General features: G+C 43.9%; 1 protein-coding gene across 3 annotated transcripts in view; it reads right to left on the reverse strand.

Moving 5' to 3' along the window:
- The window catches only part of LDAH (lipid droplet associated hydrolase), a 440,292-nt gene that overhangs the window by 26,582 nt on the left and 400,046 nt on the right, over positions 1-13,664 (reverse strand). For all 3 annotated transcript variants that reach the window (XM_029595992.1, XM_029595993.1, XM_029595994.1), the window contains one exon: positions 12,139-12,221. In XM_029595992.1, the coding sequence (XP_029451852.1) occupies positions 12,139-12,221 (83 nt within the window). The remainder of the gene's footprint in view (positions 1-12,138; positions 12,222-13,664) is intronic.

Consider the following 13,664-nt stretch of genomic DNA (forward strand, 5'->3'; position numbering starts at 1 on the left):
AGGAGGAGATACCCTGGTATCCACACCAAAATGAAGTGAATAGGAACGTATTCTCAGCCAAGACCTCCCAGAGCACTGGCAACTGCAGTCATACCACTATGGGATGTCTTCTGGCATCAGAAGAACGCATGCACACATGTCAGTGGGCACCTAGGTAAGTTGATGCCCTTCGCTGAATCTGCATCTTGCAACAGCAGTGCTATGCATCTGCGCTGCAGTACACCGTCAAGCTGACAGTGACATGTGTGCATGGAAAGACGCAGTATCCATGGACCTAGCAGTTCATGCCATGGCCAGGACGGGCACAAAAACAGCGAGGGTGGACCATGTATAAGTTGTCACAGTTGGTGTCCAATAGCACCCCCGGGTGCCAGACACATGAAGGCACTAAAAAGTGCCTCTGGCTCGCCACCTTCCAATGGCTCCTGATAGTGATTAAGACCACTGCCATGACACACCTGGCAAAGGTAGTCCAGCATGGAAGTATATCTTGGTACGTGCAGTGATGGTGCACGATCCCTTAGATGTACTGTGTGGTACCTATCACTTGCAATAGGCATCACCTACAACAGGTATGTCAGTGACCATAGCCACGGTGATGTGGTAGTGTCATCACTCAGGGCACCCCGGCACTCCACAGTATCTACAGTGATGGTAGCACTCCGGCAGTGCGCCACTGATGCACCTGGCATGTGATAGCAAACATGACGCTCGTAAGTGTCTACAGCATGTGACAACAACCTGGCACTTGATGGCACCCAGGTGCTTGTGGTAAACATGGCATTGTATGTGCATGATAGGCAAATAGCAGCGCCATTGACAGCCACAGCAGCTGATGGAATCCAAGCTGCCCACACCGCTTGATGTCATTCATAGCACATAATGGTGTCCACAGTGCACCATTATGAAGCATCTGAGGGCAACCCAGGCATGTGATAGAAGCCCTGCTGCTCGATGGCAGCAAGGGCAACCTCATTGCCCAACGGTGTTGAGAGCTTCCATGTTGCTTACTAGCGTCCATGAGGTTTGAAGACACGTCACTCAGTGGCATTCATGGTGCGCCATTGTGTCAAAGGCGACAATGACACCGGTGACCGCATGCTTTTTGATGGCACCCTTCTGAACCACACCCAAAGTGCTTGTTTGCACCTCTGATGGCACTGGACGATACCTGCGGCACTCGCCAGCCCCCATGGTACTCGATCTGAAAGCATTGACAGTGCTCAGTGCTTTATAGTATTGCTGATGCTCAATTGCCCCTGCGGTGCTCAACTGCATCCTTGGCTTTGATGGTTTGATGGCCGCCATGCCACGGTACTTGACAGCACCAGTACCGCCCAATGGCATCAATGGCATCTGTGGCACCTGAAGGCACCCATAACACTCAACGGCACCAATGGTGCACGTGGTGGTCGACAGCCACCATGCCACAGCTGGCACGCATGTACGTGGGCAACCAATTCTAGGTATGGCATAGACGGTGCATAAGCAAAGCTAATCATCCAGGCTCATGTTCACCCTCTCTCCGAAGTAGATGATTGCCAGATCAATTTGCCATGCTGGAGGGGAGGCCATGTCATCCAGGGCACCAGCCAAGGAGATTAGTTTCCTAGAGTGTGGGGAGGATGAGCTCTCCTTCCCACGGGAACATCTGGTCATGAATTTCTCCATGGTCTAAGCCTCCGTCGATGTCCAGCGGTTGAAGAGAATTACAAGTACGAATAAACGTGTATAGAAGAAGCAGATCACTTATCCAGATAAATTCTGACTTATTCGGCTGTCTTACTTATCCAGCTAAGTAGCACTTATATATTTTTTTTTAACTTATCCAGCTATTTTACTTGGCTGGTAAGTGTTAAAAAGCACTGGATAAGTATTGCTTTTTGAGATTTATCCAGCTAAGTGGCGGCCAAACATATATGGTTATGTTGAAAATACATTACGCACATCTCTTAAATACGTGTGAATGTTGTAGGGTGGATGTACGCATATTTTACATCATATACGTACATGTGCGCATGATAGAAAATACCTGAGCATGTGTATAAAGTCGCGCGTCCGCATGTTTTAAAGTTATCCTCAGACTGCAGAATATTTTGGGCAAGCTGTACATTTGGAGTATCGGCTGCTTCCAGAAGATAATTTTCCTTGATGTGCGACATATAATTTTCCTTGATGTGTGACATATAATAAGGGGCTCCAGTGTTTAAAATCATCCTTTCCACAGTAGCAGTAGCTCATGTTAACTTCTAAGCCCTAAGTGAGCACTCCTGGCCTAAGGTGCATGCTCTCTGTTTCTTTGGAGTACACGATAGCCTCAAGAGAGTTGAAACTGCTCACAAAAGTGCCTTTTTTTTTTTTAAATAGCTGTTTCTAACTTCAAGAGCTGCTAAAGTTCAGTACTGCAGGAAGTGGCTTTTAAAATTGAAAAGAGCTAATGCCTTCTGGCAGCAGCTTGCTGGAAACTAAAAGTTGTTTTTTTTTCCATGTCCGAAATTGTAAGAGGGAGCAAGGCATGGACAGTCTCACCACCATGGAGACCAAAGCAAAACTGGGTGAAATTCCTGATTAGTCTGACTTCACTGACCAGCAGTTTGAGTCAACAGGTGAAAAAAAAAAAGTCTCCAGTCCTGATGAGGGGGTGGAGCCTTGATCTCATGTTACTGTGACCTGTGCATAGCCTGGGGTGCAGACTGAGAAAATCAAATAGATTGCTAGATTTTTGGAAAAAAAAAAAGAATTCTTTTAAATAATAAAGGAAAATATGAACTAGAAAAAGTACGGTAGTCCCTATGGAATGGCACGTAAAGGAACTCACATATGCTTACATTTAAGAAGCAGAATATTTCCAGTGATTGTACCAAACCCAAAGATCTCCATGCTTAGCTCTTGTTTTTGATAGTGTTTAATATAATTTTTGCCAGCTGTCATTTCTGGGCTACAAATTTAAATACAACTTAAAAATAAAGGACCATACTTCAGATCTGAACTGACTCTTGAGATATGCAAATGTGAATAAAATGATTATATCAGTGTTTGGAAAGCTCATATAACGCGCAGAGTAAAACTGTTTTCATGCAGGAAGTAGCTGTAGCGCTAAGTAGCTTTTCCTTACTGACTTTTTTTTCCATCTCCATAAATGCCAGTAAAATCAGAGTTATATTTTTATATTTACGCTATAAAAGCAACATGGACTTGGAACATTAATTTTGGCATTTATATAGTGATCGACACCTAGGAACTTTACCACAAATTACATATAGGCACAATCTGGTAAAATTATTATGCAATTAACAGCTCAAATGTAAAGACATTTCAGGTCCTGTAACTTAAACATGCTTAAAAGTTTTCAAATTGATGAAAGTCCAGAAGTGGAGCCAGAGAGAAATTCAAGATGGATAGGTATGTGTTCTAAATAGTTTTGGCCTCAATTCATGAAAATTCCTAATCTACATAAATGGCTGACTATCTAGAGGCTGTTTTTCCTTATGCTTCAAAAATGGTGTTTGGGTGAGCTTGGGGGAATATTTGGCTGTGTACCATAGAGTAGAGCCTCCCAAACTTTTAGCCAATGTGACCCATATTAGCACTTGAAAATTCACATGACCCCAGATGATGACCAAAACAAACAAAAGCTGCCATAGGACTTCAGAGAAACCTCAGATCAGCGATTAAGGGCCTTTTTGACTGTCCCCATCTGTAAGCTCGGCAAGGTTAACCCAAGTCCGCGAGAGAGCCATTTCATTAGCAACTGTGGAACGAGCTACCCTTTGAAGTAAGAATGCAATCCGATTTTAAGGTTTTTAAAAGACATCTGAAAACCTGGTTGTTCAACAGAGCTTACAATGGAACTGGCTGAGTCATGTTTCTAAACCAATTATTCCTTTTATCTTGTTTTACTTCTATTTTAATTATTTAGTATTTTAGTATAACTTTGATTCCTAACTATTTTACGTGATAATGTATTTAAAAGTTTAGTTTTAGTTTTACTTATTTATATTTTATACTGTAAAGATGTATTTATTTCTTAATTATGTTAACCGTTGTGATGGTATTACTAAATGACAGTCTAGAAAACCTGCTAAATAAAATAAACAAATAAATAAATAAAATTATCAGGGCTGCGGTCCCCCCCCTCTAGCAATTACTCCACTCTCACCTTCACTGCACTCCAGCTGATCCTCTTGCTCAACCTCTACCCTCTCTAAAGGACCTCTTCTTCTCCTCCAGGGAAACCCCTTTTACATTCTTCCCACCCCACCCCCTCTCAGCCCTTTTCCTATCTTTCCACTGATCCTCTCTCACCTCCAGCCCCTTCTTAAAATACCCAATTAATTTTCTATCATCCTCCCTCTGACATTCCCTCCTTCTTCTCATCTCCATCCCTCCTCTATCACCTCCATCTCTCCAACCTTTCTCTCACATTCCCCCAGCTGATCCCCCAACCTCCCAGCTCTTCTCTTACATCCAATCTTCTTTCATTTCCCCTTTCTCACCCTCCACAGCCAATCCCTCTCCAAACGATGCAACTTGCAAACCGTTCCTGCAACTGAACCCCCCTTCCCTAAACCTCTCCCCTGGGCCCAGAGCAGTGGCAACATTTTCCTTTGGGCATTGGGCCAAAGATGGATGTCAACTAGTGAGACGAGAGAGCAGGCTGATGAAGGAGCAACATTTTTCTCTTGGGCAGATTCAGTAGTACGTGATGATAGAGAAGTCAAGGCAATCTTTAATGGCTTGCTCACTCAGTCCTCCCCTTCCCCACTTCATTCCCAAGCCCGACAGCGAGCAGCAGCAATAGCATTAGAAATGAAAATCTGTAGCAGCCCCAATCCCTGCTTCCAGAAATTCATGCAAAGGCAGGCTACTGCAGGGCTCGTGAATGCATACTGGCTCGCAGGCCTCATGTTGCCTTCCACTATTAAAGCTGCTGCTTCCGCTACCTGAAGGGTGCTGCCATTTGAGGCACTTGTGACCCCAATTGAAAGTTTGGGGTTCTGACCCACAGTTTGGGAAGTCCTGCCATAGCGATTTACCCCTTTTCATAGCTGTTTGCATACCTGAGTTTCACAGAACTGAAGCTTTTGTTTTTGTGATGTAGAAATACTGGCAAAGTGAAGAGATCAAATCTAGGAAATTATGATTTTTAAATATATGATCACCTGATGCCTGTGGCCCAATAAAGCTATGCATATTTTATTTACAAATTTATTTACAAATTTATAAACAAATTTATGTTATTAATATTCTAAAAATGTTAAATATTTAAATACTTCAAATTTTGGATTACTTTATACCAGTGGTCTCTTGTCTATAACTCCATGAAGTTAGCATGGGGCACATTTAAAACTAATCGGAGAAAGTTCTTTTTTACTCAACGCACAATTAAACTCTGGAATTTGTTGCCAGAGAATGTGGTTCGTGCAGTAAGTATAGCTGTGTTTAAAAAAGGATTGGATAAGTTCTTGGAGGAGAAGTCCATTACCTGCTATTAAGTTCACTTAGAGAATAGCCACTGCCATTAGCAATGGTAACATGGAATAGACTTAGTTTTTTGGTACTTGCCAGGTTCTTATGGCCTGGATTGGCCACTGTTGGAAACAGGATGCTGGGCTTGATGGACCCTTGGTCTGACCCAGTATGGCATTTTCTTATGTTCTTATGTTCTTTATACCTTGAAGAACTAAATGTAAAAAAATGTGGGCAACAAAGTTATTGTAGGCCAAAAAAGATATTAATATGGGCGAAAAGGACCTGCCTAAAGGCTCAGCATTGAGCACTGCTATTTAGAGGATGATTCGCAAGTCAGGTCTTCTGCTTGCCAGGCCAGCCAAAGATATTACAGAGGCAGAATTCATAGCTGTGGTTAGAGGGATTCCTAGTCATTGCATAACAGCAACACAGGAAAGGTAATTTTCAAAAGTATGCAAATATAAGCACATAAATGCATAAGTAGATTTTTTTTAAATTTATGTAGGCCGCACTTTCTGTGTGGTAATATTGTGCTGTCACCCTTTTAAGCTTAAATTGAAGTAAAAGGTTGGAAAGGGTAGACAATGACTTTATGATTTCTTTGCTTCGGTGTTTACTGAAGAGGATGTTGGGGAGTACCCTTAATGGAGAAGGTTTTCATGGGTAATGATTCAGATGGACTGAATCAAATCACGGTGAACCTAGAAGATGTGGTAGGCCTGATTGACAAACTGAAGAGTAGTAAATCACCTGGACCAGATGGTATACACCCCAGAGTTCTGAAGGAACTAAAAAATGAAATTTCAGACCTATTAGTAAAAATTTGTAACCTCTGGTTATACATAGTCAACATACTGGTCCTAGTATTCAAAATTCAACAACATTATTCACACCCACTGCTTTCCTCTTTCTTAACCCTTCTTCTCCACAGTCTCTTTCCACAATTTCTACTTAGAGGCAGGCTTTATCACTTTTTCCACCCCAGAGTCTCTTTCCAAGGTCTCTCCTCTGGCTTGTCACTCTCTCACAACACCTGATGGGCCCCAGGGAATTCACCTCCTTCGGTAGGCAGATGCAGCTCCTGGCTCACACAGGAACTCCTAGCAGACATTGCTTCCCCTTAGGTTCTGCAGGCTCCACACACACACCGCTTCTCCAATTCAGCCTCTGACACCTTGGACAACTTCCATCTTTATTGCTCTGTCATTCTAGCTTTCCACCTCAAAACTCTCCCCAGGGGCTTTGGGAAGCACCCCATATTCCATGCTCCAGATTCTCTCAATTCACAGCATCTGTAGCACCTCTGGGTGAAGCACACGCTGTTTCTCCAAACACTGCAGCTGGCATGGACCCTCCAAAGCCTCCTGTCTAACTCCTTCCTCAGACAATCAGCCTCTTGCCAATATGCAACACTACTTTTTATACCAAACAATCTCACTCTCCCATTGGCTCACAGTCACTCTGCCACTCATATTTCTGGCACACACCTACTTGGACTTCCCCTTGAACCATCATTCTGGAATTTTCCCAATGGTAAAGAATAAGATAACCTTTTGACCTCCCCATAAGACACTCTCCCAGGAAGCATGGGCTACCAACTCACTCCTCCCTTAATAACCACACCTTTTCAACAGTGTTTCCCAACCATTTTTGTGTCATGGCACACCTTACACAAGATTTGTTTCATTGTAGCATACCATCACCTTCACTATCATCATCTTCTCTTCCCTGCCATCCCACCTCTGGCATCATCACCCTTCCTCTCCCTCTACCCCTTGCTATCATCACCTTCCCTTTCCTTTTCCCCCACCCCTGGCATCATCACCTTCTCTTCCTTCAACCACCTAGCATCATCATCACTTTATCCTCCCTTCCTCTTTCCCACCCACCCTGGACTCATCACCTTCTTTTCCTTGATATCATCACTTTCTCTTACTTTCTCTCTCTCCCATACCCTGGCATCATCACCATCCCTCTCCCTTGATCCTTCTAGCATCATCACCACCTTCCCTCTCCCTCCACCCATCACCATCACCTCCTCTTTTCTCCCTTCACCCTTCTGGCAGCATCACCACCTTCTCTTCCCTTTCTTCTGACATCAACTTGTTTCTTTCCCTCTCCCCCAACCCCTCTTCCTCCACCTACTGGCATTATCACCACTTTTTCTTCTTTCTTCTCCACCCCCTGACATCATCACATTAATTGTTTTCCCCCTGGCATCAGCTCTACCTTCTCTTCCCTTTCTCTCCATCCTTTTGTCATCATCAACTTCTCTTCCATCTCCCCTGGCATCATTACTACCTTTCTTCTCCCCAACCCCAACCCCTCTCCCTCCTTCCATCCTCTGGCATCATCACCATCTGAGAGAGAGACATAAAAGTACTTAAATATTATGCATTTTAGATTACTTTATATTATTTATTATGAATGCATTTTATTGTGTTTTATTTGGTTTAATTTAATCTATTTTAAAGGCGTGATCTCATATTATCCGGTTATTTTTATTTGTGTTTTACATAATAATTTAGTGGTTGTGTATTATGTAAATTTAACGGTTCTTTTATTTGCATTTTATGTTTGGAAACCGTTGTGTTGGCCAGTCTCAATGATGGTATATAAGAATTTTATAAATAAATAAATAAAATCTTCTCCCTTCACCCACCTGATGTCAACACCACTTTCTGTCTCCTCTCTCTCCACTCTTCTGGCACCATCATCATCTTATTCTTCCCTCTCCCCTAACATTATCGCCTTCTTCTTTTCCCTCTCCTTCTACCCTCTGGTATATCAACACCTTCCTTCTCCAGCCACCCAGCCCAAGTCTAGCCCTTATCATCATGTTTCCTCTTTCCCACCCCCTGCTATCATTACCTTCCCTCCCCAGCATCATCTTCCCTCTCACCCACATCTTATGGCACACATTCATCTTTCCTTCTCCCACACATTTAGCTGTTCCTCCCCACCTCGAACCAGCAGAAGTCTGAGTAGCACTTACTTGCTGCTTCCTCCTCTGTCGGCTTGCCTCTGCAATAGTAACAGAATGGGGCCAGCCAGTCTTGCAAGGCAGAGTGAGCAGAGAGGGAAGCAGTAGCAGCAGATAGGCACTGTTCTCCAATGCCCTCTACTGGCAGCAAGACATCCTACAGTCTAGGAAGAAAGAAAAACACAAGACTGCTGGTGCCTCCTTTCATACCCAGCTCTTCTTGTAGCACACACCTGCAGGTCAGTCATGGCACACTAGTTGGGAAAGACCTGCACTATTAGGCCGATACAATATCAGCGCAGGAAAAATGGGTGCAAACGATTGAAAATCTGCTTTCCTAACACGCACCCATTCACCTCTCCCTGGCGCGCAATGTAGTAGGCTAATGAGCCACTGCTTTAAAATGGAGGCACTAGGGGAAATTGTACATCCCTAGCACTTCTTCAGCATTACAATCCCAGGAGAAGTGGCTATGCGTGGGTTAGGAAAATGGACGCTCAATTTTACAAGTGTCGGTTTTCCTAACCTGTGCTTAGCCACAGGTTAGGAAAATGGACCCTCATAAATTGAGCATCCGTTTTCCTAACCTCACCGCCAACAAGACTTTAAAAAAAATGTTTCTTTTCATGTTGCTGCTTTTCTTTTCAACTTTTGGTGCTTCTCAAGACTTAACACTGCTCTGGGGCTGGCATTAATATTTGAGGGTTAAAATGTGTGCGTGGGGCACACGGCTCTTTATTTATTTTACAGCGAGGTACTAGCTAATAGCCTCATCAACATGGCATTAACATGTGATGAACGCTATTAACCATGTGCATTTTGGATGCACTGATCCTCTTATTGCATCGGGGGTTATGGACATGCATCCAAAACGCGCTTCTAACCACAGGTTAACCTGTGCGCTAGCCTGAGCACATGGTATTGCAGCGGCCCGTATGACCCAGGCACAGTAACAACTAAGCCTTACAAGCATATAGCTAATGTGCTATCTAGTGACAGCTTAGGGTTACACAAAAATGGTAGTGTTACAGTAGTAAAAAAGAAAGAACAGTAGCACAGCAATGAGAGCATTTTCAGAATAACAAAATTATTTTTAATTTTTTAAAAAAGTTAAAAATATCTGTACTGTAGATAAAAGAGGTCCTGTAACAATCATTCCCAGCATTTTGAAAATCCACTAGCCCTTTCATGGGAACAGGAAGGGTGGTGCCTTGGGCTCTGATCACAGTATCATAAGTAGATGATGGTAGAAAAAGTCCAGCAATTCCTTTCAGTCTGCTAAGTGTCAAGGATATATTTCAGCTGCCTGCCATGAACAGAGACTGCCTGTATGATACCACTTCTTATCAAAGTTAGTTTTAGTCATCTGGAAGCAGATAGCAGGGGTGGAGAGGAGGAGAAGGAGGGTCCCTTCATCTCCAACTGAGGTCTGAAATGTAGCAACAGGGTGGTAGGAAGAGAGATGGCTGTAGCAAGCCTGGGGGGGGGGGGGGGGGGGGAGAGAGAGAGATTGATGGGGGAAGGGAAAGGAGAGTGAGAGACTAGACAAGACAGATATTTGGGTGGGGTAAGGGGAGTGAAGAATAACAGTGAGGGAGAGGAAGGGAGAATAAGTGGGCTAAGGGGGGAAGGGAGACTAGTGGAAGAAAGAGGGCTGCCTCGGATGGGGTGGACTGGAGAAGAAGTAAGGATGTGCTGGAGTGGGATGAGGGTGTGCACTCACCAGGGAAGACTTACCATGTACACCTGCTGCTCCTCTCCTCAAAACAAATTACTGGAGGAGGAGAGAGGAATACATGGCAAGTGCATTTTGATCCTGGCATGTCAGTCCTGAAGGAATTTTCAAATCCCTGATCATACATGTTATTACTATAATTTAAATCAGACAAACTCAGAAATTCAAATTACATGCTTTGTGCTGCACTTAATTTTGAATGCGGTATTAGTGTTATGGGAATGTGATGGAATAAAAATCAAAACAACAAAAAATGGAGCCAAGGATATGCACTCCAAATATCAAATTTCACACACCAAATATCAAATTTCCGCTCTCCTTGCCTTGTCAACTGTTAAAATGTTACTCTGTTTACAAGGTATGTTTTGTTGGCATCATTTTGAAACTATGTACCAGCCTTTTGTTTGGTCCTGGGACGATTAATATTCACACTTGTGCCTCCTTTATGTTTCAGTTTCAAAAATGTAACTGTCCCTCCCGATGCAGCCTTCGGGCGAAACACGGGGTCCCGTGTCGGGGGACCCTATTGAGAATGCTATGTTTGACAGATGACCAATGGAGTTGCTGCTTTGAATTAAAGAAAATTTGTTTTCTATATACAAGTATTTAAGTTTGGACCTTCTCATTTCTTTTGCATCTCCTTTGGTGTTTGAAAAATGAAATAAAAATCATACATTAAGGGGGGGGGGGGTCTATGTACTAAAATGCGCTAGCATCATAACCCACATAAACACAGTGGGGCGGATTTTCAGAGCCCTGCTCGCGTAAATCCGCCCAAAACCGGGCGGATTTACGCGAGCAGGGCCCTGCGCGCCGGGAAGCCTATTTTACATAGGCCTCCCGGCGCGCGCAGAGCCCCGGGACTCGCGTAAGTCCCGGGGTTCTCGGAGGGGGGCGTGTCGGGGGCGGGCCCGGTCGTCGCGGCGTTTCGGGGGCGTGCCGGCAGCGTTTTGGGGGCGGGTACGGGGGCGTGGCTACGGCCAGGGGGCGTGGCCGCACCCTCCGTACCCGCCCCCAGGTCGCGGCCCGGCGCGCAGGAGGCCCGCTGGCGCGCGGGGATTTACGCCTCCCTCCGGGAGGCGTAAATCCCCCGACAAAGGTAAGGGGGGGGTTTAGACAGGGCCGGGCGGGTGGGTTAGGTAGGGGAAGGGAGGGTAAGGTGAGGGGAGGGCAAAGGAAAGTTCCCTCCGAGGCCGCTCCGATTTCGGAGCGGCCTTGGAGGGAACGGGGGGAGGCAGCGCGGCTCGGCGCGCGCAGGCTATACAAAATCGATAGCCTTGCGCGCGCCGATCCAGGATTTTAGTGGATACGCGCGGCTCCGCGCGTATCTACTAAAATCCAGCGTACTTTTGTTTGCGCCTGGAGCGCAAACAAAAGTAGGCTATTCGCGCTCGTCTGAAAATCTACCCCAGTATTTATTGTGCATATAAACAGCCAATGTTAATGAGATGCAAATGAAGGTACCATAACCAGTAAAGCATGTGCACATTTGAGAATGATAATGTAAAAACTTAACTACACCTTTTGGAGCTATAGTTAAGTTTTCTAGCCTTAATGTAAGTGCAATGCATTTTGTGCAGTTTGATGTATAGACCTGTTTGCTATGTTAATAGGTAATGAGGTATTTTGCACACGTTTGCATCCCATTAGCATAGATTTCACATTAACACAATACAAGCTATACAATAAATAACTTGCAACAGTGTTAATGTGCTATATTATGTTGGCCCCTAAATAATTTCAAAATTAAACACAGCAATAAACATGGATTTTTATCTAACATAAGTCATCCAGAACATCTTCCAGTGGCTATCTAAAACAATAGAAAAAGCTTTGTATCTGGCAACCTACAACCTCAATGTGCTATGGAAAAACTGCACTGGAAGCAGTTCAAAGAAAACTAAAAATCACAAAATGTTTATTGTAAAATCTGAATATTTACCATTACCTTTTTTAAATTCTGCTTGATAGTAGAACTATCTCGATCAACCACCTTCATCATTTCTTGACTTCCCATATACATGGCATTTGCTGTGAAATAGATGAAGCACATATGAGTCAACAAACTGCAATTATACTATTTTAATTCTGTATGCTTAACATTGCTATATACTTTTGTCACTTGTCAGAGGAAATATTCTTCATACATAATCTATAAAATACAGTGTTGAGATTACTTACCTGATAATCTCCTTTTCCTTAGTGTATGCAGATGGACTCAAAACAAGTGGGTATAGTGTGCTTGTGCTAGCAGTTGGAGACGGATCTGACGTCAGCACGGGTACATATACCCCCACAGGAAGTGTAGCAAATCAGTAATCTTCCTTGCAAAAGCTTTTATGGATATATGTGTGACTGACCAATCGATTAAATGAACAGGATTACCCTGACCAATTGATGGTAGCTGGAGACAACCAGTGTACTCAGCTGGAAGGCGTCGACTCGACACCCGGCAGGGTGGATGCCCTATATAAGAAAACATGGCTTACCATGAGTCGGCGAATCCCCATGTATACCGGCAGCCGGGCGGGATGCTGAGTCCATCTGCATACACTAAGGAAAAGGAGATTATCAGGTAAGTAATCTCAACATTTCCTAGCGTGTAGCAGATGGACTCAAAACAAGTGGGATGTACAAAAGCTACTCCCGGACTGGACGGGAGGCTGCCCGAGGTCTGTTTAGGATTGCCCTCGCAAATGCCGTGTCCTCCCTGGCCTGAACGTCCAGACGGTAGAATCTGGAGAAGGTATGGAGGGAGGACCACATCGCCGCTTTACATATCTCTGCAGGCGACAGCATCCTTGCTTTGGAGATGGAAATTACTGATTTGCTACACTTTCTGTGGGGGTATATGTACCCATGCTGACGTCAGATCCGTCTCCAACTGCTAGCACGAGCACACTATACCCACTTGTTTTGAGTACATCTGCTACACGCTAGGAAATAGTTATTTATTAAATTTGATATACCGCATATAGAAGGTGGTCAAGGTTTAGGAAAGGTTATAGGGCAGAGTTGTTCAATCAAATATTTAGCTAAGGAGTTTGGTAGGGTGACAACCATGAAATAGGGATGCTTTCAAGAAACATACTATGTTTCTTGAATCCTCTGCAATAGAAATTATTGAATGTGCTACATTGATTGTTACACTAATTGCAGAACAGGATGTTGGCAAAATTATGTCTAAGTATTTTCACCATTTAAACACCCCCTTTCATGGTATAATTGTACGCATGTTCCCAGACATCTCAAAGATCACTCAAGACTGGCGTAAAGCCTTTTTAAGTATGAGGCAAGAGACAGTTTCTTTAGGCGCAACTTTTATGTTGTGCTACCCCTGCAAATGTATTGTAAGGAAGGGGAGTGATTGTTACATTTTCTTTGCACCTGAGCATTTAAGAAATTTTATTGATTCTTTTTCTGCCAATGGTGCCTCATAGAGAATCGTTAAGGAAAATTAACTGCTCTTGTTCA

This window comes from Rhinatrema bivittatum, chromosome 3 (genome assembly GCF_901001135.1).
Source record: "Rhinatrema bivittatum chromosome 3, aRhiBiv1.1, whole genome shotgun sequence".
Classification (NCBI taxonomy): Eukaryota; Metazoa; Chordata; class Amphibia; order Gymnophiona; family Rhinatrematidae; genus Rhinatrema; species Rhinatrema bivittatum.